The 21,590-nt window shown below is 47.4% G+C and overlaps 2 protein-coding genes across 5 annotated transcripts in view; both read left to right on the top strand.

Moving 5' to 3' along the window:
- The window catches only part of LOC133134487 (chromatin remodeling regulator CECR2), a 43,307-nt gene extending 33,384 nt beyond the window's left edge, over positions 1–9,923 (top strand). Inside the window, exons 13-19 of the mRNA XM_061250687.1 lie at positions 242–368; positions 1,274–1,638; positions 3,208–3,348; positions 3,591–4,398; positions 4,767–6,111; positions 6,279–6,356; positions 6,509–9,923. Of these exons, the coding sequence (XP_061106671.1) occupies positions 242–368; positions 1,274–1,638; positions 3,208–3,348; positions 3,591–4,398; positions 4,767–6,111; positions 6,279–6,336 (2,844 nt within the window). The 3' untranslated portion in view covers positions 6,337–6,356; positions 6,509–9,923. The remainder of the gene's footprint in view (positions 1–241; positions 369–1,273; positions 1,639–3,207; positions 3,349–3,590; positions 4,399–4,766; positions 6,112–6,278; positions 6,357–6,508) is intronic.
- Positions 9,924–11,032: 1,109 nt separating this feature from the next.
- LOC133135209 (adenosine deaminase 2-A-like) lies at positions 11,033–20,409 on the top strand. 4 transcript variants are annotated; one of them, XM_061252050.1, is made up of 10 exons: positions 11,033–11,209; positions 12,782–13,102; positions 13,623–13,842; positions 14,102–14,312; positions 14,463–14,590; positions 15,156–15,246; positions 16,063–16,171; positions 16,321–16,478; positions 18,929–19,131; positions 19,326–20,409. In XM_061252050.1, exons 2-10 carry the CDS (start codon positions 12,790–12,792, stop codon positions 19,414–19,416), a joined length of 1,524 nt encoding a protein of 507 aa, XP_061108034.1. In that variant the 5' UTR covers positions 11,033–11,209; positions 12,782–12,789; the 3' UTR covers positions 19,417–20,409. The 4 variants fall into 4 exon arrangements, with proteins under 4 accessions (XP_061108034.1, XP_061108037.1, XP_061108035.1 ...); XM_061252053.1 differs by lacking the exon at positions 11,033–11,209 and adding an exon at positions 11,220–11,264; XM_061252051.1 differs by lacking the exon at positions 11,033–11,209 and adding an exon at positions 11,294–11,815.
- Positions 20,410–21,590: the final 1,181 nt, after the last annotated feature.

The following is a 21,590-nucleotide window of genomic DNA, read 5'->3' as shown; positions in this document are numbered from 1 at the left end:
ATTTGAGTACTATCACCCGATGTTCAAGCTGCACAAGGGTTTATGTGGGTGAAAGTTAACTGACGTTGGGTCAGGCACACAGGTGTGGGGCCGTGGTCGAGGCCAAGGTTTTTGAGAACGCCACCCCTTGCCTGAGCTTGCTCGTCTGACAGTTGATGGCCGTTTTAAAGCAGGAACGTAAATAGTTTAGTTTTGCCGTAATGTCCTCCTGAGCCCCTAGCACACTGCTGTCTTTCCCCAGACCCCAATGGACCTCTCGACCATCGAGAAGAAACTGAACGAAGGAGAGTACATCGCCAAGGACGAGTTTGTGGCAGACGTGAAGCTCATGTTCGAGAACTGCCAGGAGTACAACGGGGAGGACAGCGGTAAGGCCTAGTTTTTCCCTCCCGGCATATTACCTTAAATATTTTCATTTCAGTGATTACATTTAAATTCCAGTTCCCTGCTACTGCTGCCCAACACCAGCAAGTGGTGGCGGTAAATTCTTCAGCCGCTAGCAGCAGAATTTAAGGACATTGATATTGATTTTGATGTTGAAACATGCATGCCTGCATGAAGACACTGCCCGTATTCAATAAGACTGGGAGATGGAGACAGCTCTGCGGAGGCCTTTGGAAGAATTGGCGATTTGACTTTGATTAATGGAGAGTGATAGAGCGTTCTGGCCTGCAGCGACAGGGCATTCCAGCCTGTTTTTCTTAATGGAGCCATCCATCTGTCTCACTGCCCTCCCGTGGGAGGAGCACAGGCGGTCGAAGGTCAACTCTGGCCCTCTGACCTGACCAGTGGACTGGCTCTGGCTGAATAACAGATGTGTGTGCGTGTGTTTGTATTTCTAAAGTAGCATGTCGGTATTGGATGGTGAGTGAGCCCTGTGTGCATGCCTGTGCGTGTTTGCCAGTGAGCGCTATGTAAGTGGGTGCTATGTGCGTACGTGTCGTGTGCGTATGTTGTGTTGTGAGCGTACATGACTATGTTTGTGAGTTGTGTGCGTACATGAGTGTATGTTTGTGAGTTGTGTGCGTACATGTGTGTGTGTTTGTGAGTTGTGTGCGTACATGTGTGTGTGTTTGTGAGTTGTGTGTGTACATGTGTATGTTTGTGAGTTGTGTGTGTACATGAGTGTATGTTTGAGTTGTGAGCGTACATGACTATGTTTGGGAGTTGTGTGCGTACATGAGTGTATGTTTGTGAGTTGTGTGCGTTCATGTGTATGTTTGTGAGTTGTGTGCGTACGAGGCCCTGAGCTCCGTTCGCTTGTGCTGCTCAGAGTACACCATGATGGCGGAGTCTCTGGAGCGCTGTTTCAGCAAGGCCCTGCTCAAGCACTTCCCGTCAGAGGACGGCGACACAGACGAGGAGTTCCACATCAGCGGGGAGGACCGCGACCGCGAGCGGGAGCGCGACCGCGAGCGCAAGGACAGGAAGCGCAGCCGCGGTCAGCGCCCGCCGGGGCCCGACAGCCTGATCCGCGCCACCGAGCTCGCCACGCGTCGCCACGGCGCCGGCAAGGGCGCCGCCCACCCGGAGGAGGACGGCCGCAAACCCGCCCCGACCCCGCCCGCCTTCCACCGCGCCAACGGGCCCCAGCCCGGCACCGACACCCGGCCCAGCCTCTACCACCCGGCCCAGCCGGTGAGTAGTCCTCCAGTGGAGAGGCGCTGTCATCCACTCACCAATATGGCAGAGGTGGATTGTGTTCCTACACAGTTTTTATTTGATCATTGTGAATCAGATTTTGGTATGTGAACAGCATATCCAAAATGAGTTACAGGAGCTGGCCACTTCTTGGACAACACTACACATGAAATGGTCTGGATAAGGTGGTACCAGAGCTTTTAAATGGGCAGTTCATGTACGTTTCCACCCAGAATACTATCCTTGTGAAGATGGTTCTCCTGACATTTACATTATTGGCATTTGGCAGACGCTCTTATCCAGAGCGACGTACAGATGATTAGACTAAGCAGGAGACAATCCTCCCCTGGAGCAATGCAGGGTTAAGGGCCTTGCTCAAGGGCCCAACGGCTGTGCGGATTTTATTGTGGCTATACTGGGATTAGAACCACCAATCTTGTGTGTCCCAGTCATTTACCTTAACCACTATGCTACAGGCCGCCCATTTGACAAGTTTTCCGTAAAACCACTGCAGTTCACCCTGATACAGTGGACCTCAACAGACCCATGTTTTCCTGGTGCTCGATGCTACGAAAATGTACAAGGGGGATAAAAAAACTCATGGCAGTTACTCAGACATCCACAGAGCTTAATTTGTTTCATTGGGAACTAATACGTCTATCAAAATGCACCAACTATGTATATCTTGACCAAAGCAGGCCATGAAGAGTTTGTAGTCCTAAAAGGTGGAAGTGAGTTAGCATTCTTCAGATTTCCAATGCTTTTTTCCCCTGGAGGGCTTTCAATTCATGCAGAAACGAATGTCTGTCATCAACGTAGGCCGAAGGCAAGTGTCACACGCTGTAAAGTAGACCCATAATATCTCAACCATCAATTTTCAACCAAGTTGCTGTATTGGAATCACAACAAACACTCGCCCTCTGCCAACGTCATGTCACCACCACTCAAGCTCATACTAGCCTGCTTGCATGAGACTTTGCTCGGTAATAGTAGTTCTTGATGAAACCATGCTCAAATATAGCTCTGTGGCTGTTTGTGAGTAACTGTGATAATATGTTTAGAAAGAGGTGTTGCTATTGAGTTTTTCAAATGTGGATTTTTTTGTGCTCAGTGCCGCAAGAATATGGGTGTGTTGAGGTCCGTTGTGTCCGGGTAAGCTACATTGATTTTCTAGAGAAACTAAAAGGCTTTGTGAGGACCCCAGGAAGTGTAGCGCTTGCTTATGATACAGCTAATGGGGACCCGAGTAAGCTCAATAAAACTGTATCATAATGGGGGAATAGAGTGGTGCAGCCGTTGGTTGAATGTGTGCGGTGGTTGAATGGGTGCGGTGGTTGAATGGGTGCGGTGGTTGAATGTGTGCGGTGGTTGAATGTGTGCGGTGGTTGAATGTGTGCGGTGGTTGAATGTGGGCGGTGGTTGAATGTGGGCGGTGGTTGAATGTGGGCGGTGGTTGAATGTGTGCGGTGGTTGAATGTGGGCGGTGGTTGAATGTGTGCGGTGGTTGAATGTGTGCGGTGGTTGAATGGGTGCGGTAGTTTAATCTCCCGTGTCTCTGTGCAGCAGCTCCAGGTGGCTCCGGGCCCAGGAATGTTTGCGCAGCGCCTGTCTGGGGGTCCAGGACTCCCCTTCCATGGGCAGAGACTGCCAGCCCCCAGGCTCGGAGAACCCATCCCTCAACGCATGCCCCACGCCTTCAACATGCAGGTGTGCTGTAGGGACACTGCCCTTTGTATCTGTATCTGTATTCCCATCCGCGTGTCTGTGTCTGTGTCTGTGTCTGTGTCTGTGTCTGTGTCTGTGTCTGTGTCTGTGTCTGTGTCTGTGTCTCTGTCTCTGTCTCTGTCTCTGTCTCTGTCTCTGTCTCTGTCTCTGTCTCTGTCTCTGTCTCTGTCTCTGTCTCTGTCTCTGTCTCTGTCTCTGTCTGACTGGTTCCCTTGCTGTTCCAGCCTCCTGCAGGAGAGGCCCATCCCCTGGGGCTCCGGTTCCCGGGGGGCCCTGACGCCCGCCTGCAGCCCCAGCAGCAGCAGCCCTATATGGGCCCCACCCATGGCCCCTCCCTGGGGCCCCGCCCCGTGGCCCTGCAGTCCGGGGGCCTCTGCACCCCGCCCCCAGAGGGCACCATGTACCCCTCCCGCCAGCACCCCGAGGGCCCCGTCCCCCACCCCGGCAGGAGCAGGTACCCAGGGCCGCAGCACTGCTCTTACGCCCGATTCCGGCCCCCGGGGGCAGGCATGCCCGGCGTGTGGCCCCGGGTGAACAGCCAGGGGCTGGAGCGGGCAGCCGGCCCCTCCCTGCAGGACCAGGGCATGGGCACACATCTGAGCCAGCACCCCTTCAACACGGGCATGGGGCGCGGGCCCCCTCCTCCCTGGTCCGAGGTCCCCGTGGGGTACCGGTCTCCGAACGAGCAGTACAGGACCCCCCCCGCCGTGGGCTCCCCTGGCCCCCCGCCCCACCGGCCCCCCATGGCCCTGCAGGACGGCCGGCCCCGCCTGTCCTCCATGCTGGACAGCCCCGAAATGATCGCCCTGCAGCAGCTGTCTGCCTCATCCGGGCCCCCCTCTGGGCCCCCCTCTGGCCCCCCTCGCGCCCCCCTCCCTCAGCACATGGGCAAGTTTCAGCAGCCCCCTCTGGCCACGCCCGCTCCCGCCCACGCCCAGCAGCTGCCCCCGCCTGAAATCCAGCTCCTGCGCCCCGCCAGGGACAACGCTGCAGACCCCCGGCCCCCCCTCCAGCAGGACATCCTGTCCAAGGGTGAGAGAGCGCCTCCTGGTGCCTTCTGCAAGCGCTGTTTCAGGCCTGTTCAAATCCCCTGTTAAAACCAGACCCAATGTTTGTGTTTGTATACGGCCTTCCAAAGCTAAATCTTTCTCAAAGTTGATTAAGGGTGTAACTTCAACATATCCGAAGTAGAGGGTTGGGTGAGATTTCTGATATTGGTTTCCGTGCGTGTCTAAATGCCAGGTTCAGGTTATTAGTACTGTGTTTAGCTTGGATAAACTGCCTTTGCTATGTTAGCATGCTACCAGTCTAGGTTTGTTCCATATGTGATTTTTCCTGACAGTAACTGCTTTGATTGGTGGGTCTGAGAATGCACTGATTGGTATTCCTGGCCCCAGCAGGACTGCCGGTGTCCGAGCCCGCAGTGGGCCTACAGCCGGCCCGGGTGACCCCGGTCCCGTCGGAGCAGGAGCGGCGGTCCGTGCCCAGCCCCAGGGCCAGCGGGGGCGTGCAGAGCCCCTCGGGCCCCGACTGGGGGAGGCCGCAGGAGAGGCCGCAGGAGGAGCAGGCGCTGGGGCCGGGGCACCCCCAGGGCTCAGAGACGGAGAGGGCCCCGCAGTTCTCCCAGAACGCACCTCACCGCGCGCCGCAGGCCTCCCACCCCGGCATGCCGCCCCACTCCTCCCAGGCCCCCGGCTACACCGCCCCCCTGCCCCCCGTCCAGCCGGGGCCCCGGGACAAGAGGCCGGGCGAGCTCCTCGGCCGCAGGGAGCCCAGTCACATGATGAAGCCCGCGGTCACGCCCAGCCCCGCCAACGGCCACTACAAACCACAGGCCTTCAGCCCCGAGCCGCAGGGCAGGCCCCACACACAGGGGCTGGAGAACGGGGTCATGGGCCACTTCAGCATGGGCGGCCCAGCGCACTACGGGGTCCCCATCGCGCGGCCCCTGGCCCCCCCAAACCACCAGCCCTACCCCTCCCAGCCTCCACCACAGCCCGCCAACCCCCACCACAACCCTGCCCGCTATCCCGTGTACCACCAGCAGGGGGCGGCCTATCCCTACCACATGTCCTCCCAGAATCCCCAGGGCCACTCCTCCATGTTCCCCCAGTTCCAGCAGCCCCACTACTACACCCAGCCCCAGGCCGGGGGGCGGGGCAGCTTCCCCCCCGCCGAGGATTGGCCCAGGCCCCCGTACCAGCCCCGCCTCCCCTCCAATGCGTACATGACGGCAGCCGGGGTTAACGGCCGTCTGAAGGACAGCATGTCGCCCCAGGGCTCGGAGGGCTCCGGAGGCAGCCTCCTGTCCCCCAGCCCCCTGCCCCCCGAGGGCCCGCACTGTGGCCCCGCTGACTCCTGCAAGGCGGGCAGCCCCGTGAAGCCGGCCCCTCTGGAGCCGGACGGCGACCGGCCCGACAGCCCGAAGGAGATCCTGGACCTGGACAGCCACAACGCCGCCGCCCGCCGCCGCGCCTCCGGCTTCCCCTACGACCCGCGCACCGCCCCGCACCCCCACATGATGCCCCGCCCGCCCTACTCCACACACCCCTACCACGGGGCCCACTACGCCCCCCAGCGGCCACACCCCCACCTCATGGAGGCCCTGCAGAGGCCCCCGCACCTGCCCTTCCCCTCCGGCCAGCCCCGCATGGCACTGTACGGCCACCCCCAGGCCAGCGGCCACTTCCAGGGCATGCAGGTCCAGCAGCGCGCCCTGGCCCCAGAACACTACCTCCACCCTGGGTGAGAGAGGCAGCTCCGACCTGTCAAACGCACTTAGAAACAGCACCATTGTCATGGTATAGAGAGAGACTATAAATGTAAACACGGTAATAATGATGATCAGGAATACAGAGAAGGTTTGTCAGTGTGCCTGTACGCTGAACACTTTGCTTCGTTTGTATCAACAGGCAGCAGGCCATGTGCACGGGGTCTCCCAGGAGCACCGGCAGTAAGCAGGGAGTGTGAAGTTCATGCTGGGAGTGTTGGTAAGGACCGGCAAGGCTGGGGAGAGGCGTACTGTCATAGTCTTGGCCCTGACATTTGTAGCATCGCTGTTAAGAAATTTTTTTCTTTCTTTTTTTTAATGCAAGCAGCGGGCGTGTTCCCAGCAGCTCACGCGGTTTGTTTGTTTCGCCAGGTGGAGAAAGGGGAACGGAGTACACAGAAGAGTGCAGAGCAAACGCAGAATGCTCCGCGGGCTTCCGCTTCCTGGCAGCTGTTGTTGACGGACCGTCCTGGGCGCGCGCGTAAATGTGTGCTGAATAGCGCTGTGAATCCTTGCTCTCCACCGTCTCAAACGTCGTCACTGTCTGTTGTAGTTCTGCTGGAGGACTGGCGAAGGCAGCTTTACCTCTAGGGAGCGTTGCGCCTGCGGAGGAATTCTGGGAAATATTTCCAGTGGGGTTTGTGCAGCTGTTTTCCGAGGTGGACTTACTTACAGTTGTATCTGTCTGGAGGAGCGTCTTTATTTGTTTTATTGTTTTTGCCCTTTGGGAATTTGGGACTGCTGTACAGAGACGCCCAGCTGCCGGGCCTCGTGCTGTCCCAAAATACACGCGCTAGCGTGAGAGCCGGCCGCCATCCCTCCTGTTAGAACCCCCGCTCGGACAGCCCAGCTCAACAGCGCTGTGTATAACGGAGGCAGCGAGCTCAGTCTCTCTCTCTCTCGCCGCTTCGCTCGGAGAACACCAGTCTCTCCCCTCGTCTGATGCAGGGGGAGGTGCGTGGGAGGACCAGCAGTCCTCTTCTCAAACATTAAACTCAGGTGTAGGAAATAAAAGGGTACTTTAAAATGGTAGAAATGTCCTGGCCACTTCCGGTTGCCTTTTTGGTTTTCTCGTCGAATGTATGTGTAAATAGTTTAGATTCCGTAGACTTTGTCAAAAGGGCAGATGGTGAATTGCTGTCTGCAAGAAAACGTTTGTCAGGATGATGTGATTTTTGGTTTCTTTTTTTTACATTTTTACAGGTGCTGTCCATTTTCACTTGTAACCTAAAGCATAATTTTCAGTTTAGTTCAGGTCAGTTCTGTATGCGTCAGTGCTGCCTTCGCTATGAGAATGTCTTCCATTGCATAGACGTGCAGGGAGCTCAGCTCTTCCATGGCTTTGCGCTGGAAAGTTGGGAAAGTTGATCTCCAAATATGTGGCCTTTAAGTCAGTGCTTCAGTTCCGTGAGTATGTAAAGTACACATTAGTTTACTCCTGTCTCTAGATTTTCTGTACCTGTGTGTCGTGTATGTTTCCAGCTGCTTTACATATGCACATGCACATACACAATTCACACGAATCCATTTTTTCTGAATCAGCTCGTGTAGAAACAATGTTTCGTGTGTCACTCAAGACTGTAAGAATGAACTTGATGAAATAGCAAGTAGCCAGGAAGAGGCAAAAAAACAAAACAAAAAAACAACTTCATTTAGGTGTGATCCTCGGTTCCATTTTCTTAATTGGACTTTGTTTCTTTAAATGGATGCATCCTGCTGGTAATCTATTTGTAGATATTTGTACAATAGGATTATTGCATATGTCTGTGGTTAACAGTAGTAAGTTGGTTTAATTACTTCGTATCCAGTAGATCTTGAACTTGTTTGAGAACTGAAATATTTCCACATGTCAAAGCTTCCCTTCTTTCACACAGTGAACAAAATCCTCAGGGTGCAGCATTTTAATACGGGTATTTTTATTAATGACTTATTTGAAGGCGAAGCGTCATGTGGGATTATACAGCAACTGTGATTGAACTCGCCTCAGCTCAACACAATAATCTGCTCTGTTAAGCAATGGCTGGCATGGTCCTCGTGGACTGTGTGTGTGTGTGTGTGTGTGCGCACGCGTGTGTGTGTGCGCGCGCACATGTGTCATCTGCAGTCTACTGGGAGATGCTGGTCGTCGCCACCTTGCTGGTGAGCGGAGTTGGCCTGTTTGACTTCTGTCAAACACAAACTGTACGAAGTTGCAAAACAGCATGTTTTAACCGTGGCAGTGTGAATTTATACAATTGCTGAACTTCCATGTTTTTTTGTTATTTTTGGTTTGTTTTTTGTATTTCTGTAAATGTATGATTGTTGTACAAAACATTTTGAAAGAAACACTGACACTGTATGGTTAGCCTTGTCACTGAGCGGGTTTTTTTGGTTTCGTTTTCTTTTGTTTCTATTTCTCTACAGCAGTCTGGGTCTTCATCAGGACCTTTTCGACTTGTGGATACTAGTAGTTGAAACATGTTTGTCTGAAAGCCCTTACAAGTGTCACCAGTTCTTCCCATTGGCTGTGTACATTGTAGCCCCCCAAGTCTGATTTTGACGCCTTAGTATGGAACCAGGGGACTGGTGACAGCCACAAGTGAATCTACCTCAGAGGGCCAGTCGCTTGGCCTGGAACCCCCCCCCCCAACACACACACACACACACACACACACACACAACACCACCACCACCACCCAGCCCTCCTGTGCTCTAGGCTACATGCAAGTTATCTCTAGGTGAATTTTGACAGAACAGGCCTTACGTAGTCTTTGTTTGGTGAGCCTGTACAGACGGCATCCGCATGTCTGTGCCAAACTGTGCTGACACAAAGCAAGTCCTTGGTGTGGCTCACTAGCGCAGTTCACAGAACCTGATGTGCGTAGTCTGTATTTCTGATAAAAACCGCATGGATTGTGGTGTGGCTAGACCAGCCAAGTTAAAGTTATCGCAGTCACCCGGAAAGCTTGGTGAGCTTTAGTAGTTTTGTGGTGAGCAGAAAAGGGCTTTGTACATAGTGCTCCTGGCAGGCCAGCCGTAGAGATGCATGCCCTACCATACAGCACAGTGGCCGTAAGCCAGGTGTAGGAACTTCAAGCGGTTACATGGTTCTGTGTTAGAAGGTGCAATGCTAGAACAGCACGGCGAGCTAAAAGCTTTGGGTAGGTGTTTGTGGAGTATTATGATCTTTTGTTTTGTTTTTTTTTTGTAGAGGAGCAGATTGGGAAGTTAAGTCGGGGTGAATTGCCCCTGAGTGAAGAGGAGTAGATTTTTAGGCTACTGATGTTCCACAAGGCAGTGCAGATTTTGTTCCTTTTTTTTTTTTTTTTTTTTTTTTTTGATTCTTGTAAGCAATAGATAATAAGTGGTCCTCTTTTCTGCTGTCCATGTATGAGGAACGGCTTACATGTACTGGTCTCAGAAGTTGTTTTATACGGTCTCTTAGCGCTGCTGTGCACAGCGTTCGAGTCTGACGTCATTTTTATTCTTCATTTTCTCGTCTGCTGTCATCTGGTTCGTCTGCACTAGCGAAACGACTAGATTGGATTTAATGTGAATCATATTTATTTGTTCTTTAAATTTTGTATATTTTGACTTGTTTTAATATAAATGTGATGTCTGGTTGATTTTGTTTTTTAACAGTTGACATTTACCTCAGTAGTATGGTGGCATCAACAATAAACATGTACTTTTCATTTTTAATGTGAAGTTTACAAGTTCATATCTGACTGGCAGATTATTTTGGAAATGCCGAAGTATTTTCTATACTGTACATTTCTTAGAATAAATAACTTTTCCAACATCCAAATGTATTACTAAATGGTGGTTTGTTTCATTTACGACTGCACTTGAACTCATTTTGTGCATGGTCGAGAATCATAATTTTGGGGGGATTATTATTTAATGAATGGCCTGAAAATATTGCATGTATAGTCAGTTGTGGTCTACATACTTCAATCCAAAAAGAGATGTTGATGCTTTCAGTTAGTGATATTTCTATTGCAAATTTAGTACACATTAATTAAAATTGAGCTGTGGCCTACTTGATGTTGAAGCTAGACTCAAAAGACAACATGAAATTCATATAATTTGCATTGAAATAATGGAAAACATAATGCAATGCAGACAGCCTTTCACCAATATAGGGAGCCCTGCTGTGACATGAGTGAACCTATTGTTCAATTACGCCGAGCTATCTCTGATTAGGTAAAGCGTAGACTACAGGCGTCTCGTTTTCTAGAAGCGAAGCCAGGGATGTGACGTGTGAATTGTTTTTGTTTGCCAGTGAGCGAGTGGGGGTGAAACACCGGTTAATGTGAACAGATGTAGGCTACGTCCCTTTAAAAGCCTGACCTAAATAATAGGCTGGGTTCGGTCCCCATCCCTGGTTTCAAGGGGAGAAATCCCCAAAATGGCAGGATGAAATATGGAGGCCACGGAAAGTGGGCTTCGGTTCCGAATTATGAAAGGGGGGAGCAAGTGGCTATATTTCCTCCCTCCCACCAAGGGTAGCATAAGTGCACGCTTCCAGCTAGAAGGGGAATCAATTACAGTAATGCAATGTTACTTGCGTGGAGAAGAGATGGTCGAATCAGTGTGCTTTCAAACAGAACGGGCGATGTTTTCTTCAGGAGGTTCGAGAATAATTCATGCGCGATGAGAATTTAACTTTGTCAGACACTGTACATGTTGGGTTTTTTTTTTTTTTTTTTTTTTTTTTTCAAAAAAATAAAAAAAATAAAATAAATTAAATGAGGTTCCTCAGTAGTGTTTTATAAGACCGGCTGGTGTGTTTTTATTATCACTAAAATAAAATAGGGTGGTTGTTATGAACAAAGTAATTCCAAAGTAATCTGACGGAAAAAGCAATTACTTGAGCACGGAGCGGAGGTTACTTCCTATAGCTTGCAGGTTCGCTTCAGTTCCCTTTTGGTTTGTTAATCTGTTATCGTGCCTTGCCGAGCACCTGTTAGGTTTGCTTGTTTACTTGTTGGACACACATTTAGTCTGAAGATACCTCTCAAGGGAGGGAAATATATTCAAGTGGAATCGAACCCAGCCATATTCTACATCGGAGATCTCCGCCAAACACCGGTGAGACCCCCCTACCTTTGCCTAGAACATAGTTTTCACCCCTCTCTCAACAACGGTAATGGTAATGGCTAACGTTAGGATATTTAATGTAGGCTAGCTTATGTTTCCCGGTTATTTACAGACCACCGTGATGTTTTTGACGATACGGGACGGTTGGTGGTGTGAAATCCAATGACACATTACACTGGTGGTTTCAACTCGCTCAACAGGTTATTGATTTCCAGTTGCTGTTTATCGAGATATGGCGATCAATTGGCAAACTGAAGGACAAGTGTAGACTATAGCTTAATAATTACGTGTAAACTCGTCTATTTTTTTATGTTGTCATTCACATTTTGGTTGTGTACATTCTCGAAGTAGAAATGCATACGATAATTAGAACGTTTTTTGTTGTTGTCTTTGCTGGACCCACTTGTTCACTACATCTGCGTTTACCACATACGGTGGACAAAGCGGTTTGTTTACTGTTTCAGCTAAAACGACTGCATGCTATTCCCCACTAGAGGCGCTGAAGACTCGTAGCGCTTGGTGACTTTGTTCCGGAGTCTGTGGATTTGTTTGATTTCTATGTTAAATGCTGGACATTGACGTCTTTTTCAAAAAACGGTAGGATAACCCGTGATCTGCTTCCTTGCGGTAGGATCACAATCTGTTTTGGTCAGGGAATATTCATGTAAAGAGGATTAGAACCTCGTAGGATAGCCTACAGCCGCTATAACCACAGCATGCACTGTGAAACCGATTTCATGAACCATTTGAGTAACTTCGGGCAAATCTATAAAATATTATCTGTTCTTTAACTTTTAAATTGAGCTTTATTTACTGTTAAACTGTTTATTTACTGTTACCATAATGATTGATCGACTGCTGTCCTGTATTGGGGTAGGTCTGCTAATTATGCAGAAATAAGACGCTTGACAAAATGTTTTTATTCCATAGCATGTTCCTATTGACTAGGATCATCCTAAACTGTCAAACGCGTTTCCTTTTCGCCAGGGACTGAATAATATTGCACAATGAACTCACCGATGGTAATTGTGCTGTAGCCTAAATGGTGTCCACCATTGTTTTCCAAACATTTTTTTCATTTAGCTCAATTAAAAGATTAGATTTCTCGTATTTGAGATTTAGCTGAAAAAATCCTATGACATTAGCTTGAAGCCTTTTTTTAATCAAAGGCGCCAATTGAGGGTAGGGCACTTGACGTTTGAACTGAACTTCAGTTTCTCTGAAACTGAAAATAATTTTATGGAACTACTACGTTCAAGATGAGGATGTTGGACTTCCTCAAGTCATAGTTGGGAGACTATTTTAGACTATTGTATTGGGAAGAAAGTATCTAGAATGCAAGTTAGTGATATCGCACCAAACCAGTTGTAATTAAATGTGTTTCACTTGTATGATAATTTACTGCGTAGTTTTGCCAAGTGAGTTAGTTTGCAACAGTTCAACCTGTAAAAACATATACCAGGTAGATAATGTCGGTGGAAAATTGAGCCCTTTTTCACTTCATTCATTACATTAATGTAAACCATTCATGTCCTTCACCCCTGTCCACTGTGTACTCCCCAGCCTACAGCATGGCACCGCAGCCCTTCCTGCATGGCCTGCAGGTAACCGTGCTGTCAGTGTTGTTGCTATGCTGGGCAGGTGTGTGTGGCGGGAGCCCAGACCCTCGCCACAGAGACTCACTGATACAGCAGGAGGCCTCCCAGCAAACAGGGGGCACTGTTCTGCTGACAGAGGCTGAGCGGAGGCTGAGCACTCACCTACACAAGTTGAAACGGCAGGAAGTGGAGGGGCCACAATTCCCTCCAGCAATGCACTTCTTCAAAGCACGACCCTTCATCCAGCGTAGTCCAGTGTTTAAGCTGCTGCAGAAAATGCCCAAAGGTAATGGATTCTTCACACATACAAATTAGACTGCTGTATAATTTTAAAAAATCTAAATAATAATAAATCATCATCTGACATTACTCATTGAACATCTTATTTTGATTTATTTTACCTTTATTTTTACCAGGCAGGACTATTGAGACCTTGGTTCTGTTTTGCTGTGAAAAAGTGGGTAGAAAATGCAAATGTAGCTGGAGATTAGGTGGCCAGATGTTTGAAAATCCGTTTTTGTGCTTGTGGGATTTTGAGGAACCACCCCTACTTTTAAAGATGTGCCATTGGATCTTTCTAATTACCACAGTGAGTCACAACCTCGATTTAGAGTCTCATCTGAAGGACATCAACTTCTCCAGCGCATTGCACCATCACTGTGCTGGGGCATTAGGTTTTCGGCCCAGAAGGAACAGGAGGTCTCCCATTCAAGCACTAACCAAGCACACATGTGCTTCCACAGCTGAAAGGACAAAGGGCAGCATGACTACTGGCTGCTGTTCATTGGGTCGTCTTTGTGTTTAAGGGGCAGCTCTGCACCTCCATGACTTTTCTGTGGTGGGCGTGGACTGGCTGGTGAAGAACGTGACCTACAGGCGTCACTGCTACATCTGCTTCACCCCCACCCAATCAGTGCGCTTCGTCTTCTCTGCCACGCAGCCCCGCCCCCTTCCATGCTGTTCTTCCTGGGTCCTGTTGGAGACTCTGAGAGCCAAGGTGGATAACACCAGTGACCTGGACCACAGGTGGGGATGGACGTTCTTTTTAAAATGAATGTGGCTTCATGCCTTAACTGATTGATCTCTTTCTGTATATATAACCGTTTGTGATGTCAGAGAGGATCTGCAATAGTGGGTGCAGATACGGTATGCTGTTAATAACTGACACTAATGAACCAATTTTAGAGGTGCTCTAGAAAAGCAGTGATGGCTTTTCGAGTCATTAGTTTCTCTACCTTTCTCCTCTCCTCCTCTCTCTTTCCCCTGATCGTATGTGATTGGACAGCCTGATGCAGAACCTCACGCTGTTCACTGATGACCCTGCGGCGGCCTACCCAAGCCAGGATGTGGTGTGGAGCAGGTTTGAGGAGACTTTTCTTGCAGCCCTCGGGCTGGTCACCCATGCACCTGTGTTCAAGGACTATTTCTATGAGGCCCTGCGGCAGTTCTACATGGATAACGTCATGTATTTGGAGCTGAGGGCTTTGCTGGTAAAGGTGCGTACAATTGCCCATGGAACCACATACTGTGTCTGGAATACATGTCATTGACATTAGCCCCCTGTGCACTGGGCCCATTGGGTTGTCCTGTTGTCTGTACGGTGATAACGAATGCACGCGTGGCGTTGTGGTGTTTGTGTTGCCCAGACGTACGAACTCGATGGACGTTTGCACGACCGGGCCTGGAGCCTGGAGGCCTATCGGGATGTAGCCAGGCAGTTTGTGACGGAACATCCTGACTTCCTGGGAGCACGCATCATATTCACTGTTCACAGGTGAATATGGTAGGAGGGTGTCAGGAACAACATGTTCATGGTCAGCTGCACCGGGATTGAACACTAGGATAAGACTGTGACTCTAAGACCAAGACCAAAGGTGGATGTTCTAACAGTTTGTACTTATTATGACTGGTGGCCTGATGGCACTGAACCTTGTGTGTCCTCACAGTTAAAATTAAAACAAGTAATTAAGATGGAGAGCAAGCCACTGAATGCTACATTATTTTCTAAGAGCAAGACCTTAGGCCAAAACTGCACAATAGTGGCCAGCTGGCTCTAATGCTGATCTCAAAACCGTTAGGTCGTCCTCACTGCTCCACAAAAGTAGCTCTTATTGAACTCTGAGGAAAGTAAGTGGATGTAGACGGCCCAACAATCTCTCTCAATACCCCAGGCTTGTTGAGATCCATTTCACACATAATCATTTCTGTTGAACTTTTATTGTGTTTCTGTTCTGCACGGTAACTGACAAGATTTTTCCGAGTGAGTAATGCACTTGTCACGATTGATTGCCTTCACTGTGCCGGTTTGTCCATGTTTGTATTTTGTACGTGTGTCTCAGGGGTTTGAACTTGTCTGAGGCAGAAGCCGTAGTGGAAGAGGCCATGCAACTGCAGAAGAAGTTTCCAGAGGTGATGGCAGGATTTGATATGGTGAGTAGCTCCTGAGAGGCCGTAATGTAATCTGGGCTCACCAGAGACCTTGTACAAATTTCAAGTGGTATGGTAGCGGTTTACAATACCTTCAGAAAGTTTTCAGCCTCCAGTGATTATTTCTAATTGCAAGATAAAATCAAATATACACACTCCTTATATTTGTAAAAAAAACCCCACTATTTTTCAATTGCAAAATTGCGGAATAAATATCCCCAACTGTGTGAGGTCTCACAACTAAAATGGCAGATCAGATCAGTCATCCTGTCATAAAGACCAATAAACTGCCTGTGGAACTTTGAGATTTAGTTTTTGTTGGCAAAAATGGGAGGTGATAAAAAGATTGGAAAAACAATTCCCAGGAGCACCATTAAGTCCTTTGTAACAAAATAAAGAAATATGGCACAAGCCAGATCAGGCCATCCTACCAAACTGAGCAATCAGGCCAGCTACAACACAGACAGATTTGCGAAACTAATATGGCTGAAATGGTGGGAAAGGGGGGGAAATGGTAGAAACTCTCCCCAGTTTTTGGTACAGATTTGACCTCTTTTGGGAATGGTTAGATGTTAGCTACTTCTGCGAGAGCCCAACATTGTTAACCAGTAAGCTAGAAACCATGTAATAGACCTTAACACCTTCTGGAAGAAGATTTTGGTAAAATAAGTATTTCACTTAATAACAAATTAAGGTGTAACAGAATAAAATGTGGAAAGAAAAGTCAAGGGGTGAATACTTTCTTAAGGCACTATGTATTGGGAGAGGGCTGTGCTGTAGGGAGAGGGCTGTGCTCTAAGGTGTTGCTGCGTGTTGCAGGTGGGGCGTGAGGACAGAGGGAGGCCCCTCTGGTACTTCAGGGAGGCCTTGTCTCTGCCAGCAGAGCGTGGAGTCACCCTGCCATACTTCTTCCATGCAGGAGAAACAGGTGAGCCAATCATGACCCCCCAAACCCATGACTTTCAACCTCCAAGTCTTTCCACATCTGAATCTCAGAAACCGGACTCCTAATTTGACTCCAATTTAATATGATCCAGCCATGAATATGTGTACTTGTTATGGTGTATGTGTGTGTAGACTGGGAGGGGAGAGATGTGGATGAGAACCTTCTGGATGCCCTGCTTTTCAACACCTCTCGCATCGGGCATGGGTTTGCCCTGACACGCCACCCACTAGCCAAGGAACTCTCCAGGAAGAGGGGTGTGGCTGTGGAAGTGTGCCCCATTTCCAATCAGGTACTCCCATTGTACACTGCACCTGCCAATCATGTATGACATACAGTCAGGTCCATAAATATTGGGACAATCTGGCAATAAAATGTACAAAATAAATGTATGAATAAAATATGCTTTCACAATGAACTGATATGCAAAACATTTTTTTTTTTTGAGAAAGAGGTGGTGTAATTGTTTGCTCATGAGATGATATAATTGTTTTAAGCTTTTCTCTATGGGAATTCCCATTGTTTAAAACCACTTCCTTGGTCCAGTCACTTTTTTGCAGTGGGTGGGACTTTAACATTCTATGAGCGTGTCCATGTTACAGTCAGGTCCATAAATATTGGGACATCGACACAATTCTCATCTTTTTGGCTCTATACACCACCACAATGGATTTGAAATGAAACGAACAAGATGTGCTTTAACTGCAGACTTTCAGCTTTAATTTGAGGGTATTTACATCCAAATCAGGTGAATGGTGTAGGAATTACAACAGTTTCTGTAATGGGACAATTGGCTGCTCAGCTGTTCCATGGCCAGGTGTGTGTTATTCCCTCATTATCTCATTTACAAGGAGCAGATAAAAGGTCTAGAGTTAATTTCAAGTGTGCTATTTGCATTTGGAATCTGTTGCTGTCAACTCTCAATATGAGATCCAAAGAGCTGTCACTATCAGTGAAGCAAGCCATCATTAGGCTGAAAAATCAAAACAAACCCATCAGAGAGATAGCAGAAACATTAGGTGTGGCCAAATCAACTGTTTGGAACATTCTTAAAAAGAAAGAATGCACCGGTGAGCTCAGCAACACCAAAAGACCCAGAAGACCACGGAAAACAACTGTGGTGGATGACAGAAGAATTATTTCCCTGGTGAAGACAAACCCCTTCACAACAGTTGGCCAGATCAAGAACACTCTCCAGGAGGTAGGTGTATGTGTGTCAAAGTCAACAATCAAGAGAAGACTTCACCAGAGTGAATACAGAGGGTTCACCACAAGATGTAAACCATTGGCGAGCCTCAAAAACAGGAAGACCAGATTAGAGTTTGCCAAACAACATCTAAAAAAGCCTTTACAGTTCTGGAACAACATCCTATGGACAGATGAGACAAAGATCAACTTGTACCAGAATGATGGGAAGAGAAGAGTATGGAGAAGGAAAGGAACTGCTCATGATCCAAAAAATACCACCTCATCAGTGAAGCATGGTGGTGATAGTGTCATGGCGTGGGCATGTATGGCTGCCAATGGAACTGGTTCCCTTGTATTTATTGATGATGTGACTGCTGACAAAAGCAGCAGGATGTGTTTCGGGCAATATTATCTGCTCATATTCAGCCAAATGCTTCAGAACTCATTGGACGGCGCTTCACAGTGCAGATGGACAATGACCCGAAGCATACTGCGAAAGCAACCAAAGAGTTTTTTAAGGCAAAGAAGTGGAATGTTATGCAATGGCCAAGTCAATCACCTGACCTGAATCCGATTGAACATGCATTTCACTTGCTGAAGACAAAACTGAAGGGAAAATGCCCCAAGAACAAGCAGGAACTGAAGACAGTTGCAGAGGAGGCCTGGCAGAGCATTACCAGGGATGAAACCCAGCGTCTGGTGATGTCTATGCGTTCCAGACTTCAGGCTGTAATTGACTGCAAAGGATTTGCAACCAAGTATTAAAAAGTGAAAGTTTGCTTTATGATTGTTAGTTTGTCCCATTACTTTTGGTCCCTTAAAAAGTGGGAGGCACATATACAAACTGTTGTAATTCCTACACCATTCACCTGATTTGGATGTAAATTCCCTCAAATTAAAGCTGAAATTCTGCAGTTAAAGCACATCTTGTTTGTTTCATTTCAAATCCATTGTGGTGGTGTATAGAGCCAAAAAGATGAGAATTGTGTCGATGTCCCAATATTTATGGACCTGACTGTAGATAACATGGACACGCTCATAGAATGTAAAAATCCCACCCACTGCAAAAAAGTGACTGGACCAAGGAAGTGGTTTTAAACAATGGGAATTCCCATAGAGAAAAGCTTAAAACAATTATATCATCTCATGAGCAAACAATTACACAACCTCTTTCTCCAAAAAAAAAAATGTTTTGCATATCAGTTCATTGTGAAAGCATATTTTATTCATACATTTATTTCATACATTTTATTGCCAGATTTATGATAAAATTAAAGAACTAAACATTGAGATATTCCGTTGTTGCCTAGCAAGAGCTCGATGACGTTGGCCCACTGTTGTGTTATTTTTTTAACAATATCAGAAATCTGGTGGACAGGTGTTTGCCTTTTGTATGAATGACAAGTGGTGAAACCAAAATGTATAAAAAATTTAATTAAAGCTGAGAATCTTAACCATATGTGAATTGTTTCATTAAAAGTCTTAAATTGTGGAGTAGAATGTCTTTGTCCCTAACGTTATGGAGCTCTCTGTACCTGCCTTGCTCTCGGCCAGGTCTTGAAGCTGGTCTCAGACCTGAGGACTCACCCTGCTGCATCGCTCATGTCTGAAGGGCATCCAATGGTGGTGAGCTCAGACGACCCGGCCACCTTCGGAGCGACTGGGCTCTCGTACGACTTCTACGAGGCGTTTGTGGGCCTGGGTGGGCTGAGTGCCCATCTGGGCACGCTCAAGGAGCTGGCTATGAACTCTATAAGGTGAGGCCTTTGTCCAGTCTGGGCCAAAAGCACTGCAGCAATGTGACCTGGTCACATTAAAAGGATAATGAAGGTGTGTGTGTGTGTTTGCATTCACTATGTGGATAAAGGAGAGGGTGTGTGTGTGTGTTGTGTGTGTAGTGTCTGTGTGTGTGCCCACAGAAGGACTCTGACTCTCCTCCCCCTGGTTTCAGATACAGCTCTCTCTCCCCTCAACTGAAGGACAAAGCCCTGGCCCTGTGGCAGAGGAAGTGGGACCAGTTCATTTCTGAGAACTCACAATAGAGCCCAGAGCACAAGAGGGACTGACTGGCAACCAGATGGCAATGTCACGTCAGGCCACGTGGCTCATGTCCCAGATAAATCCGCAGAGATGTGTCCAGGACAGAGAGGTTCTCTTCCACTAAGATTGAGCCCTGGTCCCAGTGTTGCCAACCTATTGACTTCATGCTGTGCCTCCACTGAAAACAGTGAGTTTGGAAAGATCTACAGAAAGCAAATGCTGCCCTCTGCTGGAATGTGCTAAGATCACTTGGTGTCAGGGAGCGGACTGAGACCATAGTGCTGTAAGCTCTCACAAAATGGAGGAATCCCTGATATGTCTGGAGGGAAAGGTCCTTGATATTTCTGCATATAATCGAAGATCGGACAGATTTAGACAAGTGGAAAGTGGGCATAATATTTGTTGCTTTAGTTGTTTATTGTAGCTATGAACAGTGGACTTTATTGGTAACCAATTGATAACATCGGTAACATTGTCTGACTGACCTGACAATCGTAGACAATATACATTTTCAGCATTTTAATCCCAAATGTGGGGTCCCCAGTCACATTTCATCTTGAATACTTAATCACATTTCAGGCCCCAGGATGGTATAGATTAGCATGCATGTTATTGGACACGTATGCAGCCAGACTGCTTCTGCATTCCCCAGCTGAACTGTGCAGCTTGGTGGAAGGCAACTAGTATAAATTGAACTAGTGGTTTAAACAGAAACACCACACAGAGTCCTTAAATACTTGATTCTAATATTGGCTGCTGCAGCTGCTGGCTTGGTCTTCATCTCATGTGATTGAGGAAATGGAGACTCATCTCCGTGTTTGGTGAATGTTTTTATATGGATAAAGATTTTCACACTGTGAAATTACGAGTACTGGAGTTTTGCTGGAGTTGCCAGTTTGGTGTTTTATTCGATTTAAATTTCACAGGGCCATTTTTGTGTGTTTGTGTTCTGGGTGTCTGTTTTTACATGTGGTATTAAAATGAATGGTAATCTACCATGCAGTGTGCTCAGGTTATTTCACTCTACAGCATATTAGCAAACTCAAAATATGCTAATTATCAAAATAATAAGCAATATTTTGCAGAAGTCAACAATTAATTACATTGTTGATAAAGTAAGGTTGACTTTTTATCATATATCACAGTTTTGTAATTACTAATTATTTCTGTCATCTTTTGTAGTACAAATGTGACCAATGTGTATGTAGCTTATTTGGAACGCGCCTGACATGATAAAATAATCATTTGTTATGACTGATCATGAGTATAGAAATGGTGGCTGTGTATTAGTCTGCAAAATACTGATGAGCTAATATAGTGTAAGTAGATAATAGTGTAAACCTATAAATGAATTCAAATAATCACACTCATCACTAGTGATTATTGTGCTTCATCAATATGGCTGGTGAAATATTGACTCGGTTCATGACGTTTCTAACAATATAAGGGACATGGTATTTGTTACAGTGGGTTACTTATCCTTATTATGTGTAAAAATAGGACCAGTGACCAGATTCATATTGGCGAAGATTAAACATCTGATTTAAAACTATGAACCAAGATTTCTGTGTTGTCATCGAGTTACACATAATGCGTTTTAAGATTGGGAAAGGGGTTCCTTTAAAGCAGGGGTCGGCAACCCTGGTCCTGGAGAGCCGCATGGTGTGCTGGTTTTTGTTTTTGCCTGTGCCTTAATACCAGCAACTGATTCATACCCGAGAAACCAGGTGAGGCCAGTTAACTGAGTAATCGACTGCTTTAATTGATCAATTAAGTGCTGAGTAACAACAAAAGCTAGCACACCCCGTGGCTCTCCAGGACCAGGGTTGCTGACCCCTGCTTTAAAGGTACACTAGATAATTTCAGACCTCTAACGGTCGAGAGAGGAATTGCGGCAACAAACACGCTCAAACCGCAACACTGTTTATCCCACCCCTTCTCTGTGAACACGCTGAAGTTGAAACGCCATTGGCTGTAGGAATTATTACCAACGAGCTTGAATTATTCTACAGCTAAACGATGTTTTGGTACAGAGTGCCGGCCCGTCAACTGCATATTTTGAAAACCTGAATTTAAGGACTATAAACACAGGTATGAGTGTGAGTTAACATATCAGTGAGCCTTTTTCAATGATAGGAAGGGATTTACAATGGTCTTGTAACAATGTTTTAACACA

The sequence above is a fragment of the Conger conger genome, chromosome 8, assembly GCF_963514075.1.
Source record: "Conger conger chromosome 8, fConCon1.1, whole genome shotgun sequence".
Classification (NCBI taxonomy): Eukaryota; Metazoa; Chordata; class Actinopteri; order Anguilliformes; family Congridae; genus Conger; species Conger conger.
Note: the sequence above shows the minus strand (reverse complement) of the source record. Positions and strands in the feature narration are given on the sequence as shown.

What these genes read in the sequence shown, in the direction of transcription:
- LOC133135209 (XM_061252050.1), top strand. Translation starts at nt 12,790, where the DNA reads ATGGCACCGCAGCCCTTCCTGCATGGCCTGCAGGTAACCGTGCTGTCA. An exon ending in TGAGGGCTTTGCTGGTAAAG is followed by an intron (nt 14,313 to 14,462) that starts GTGCGTACAATT and finishes TGTGTTGCCCAG; the next exon opens with ACGTACGAACTCGATGGACG. An exon ending in CTGGCTATGAACTCTATAAG is followed by an intron (nt 19,132 to 19,325) that starts GTGAGGCCTTTG and finishes CCCTGGTTTCAG; the next exon opens with ATACAGCTCTCTCTCCCCTC.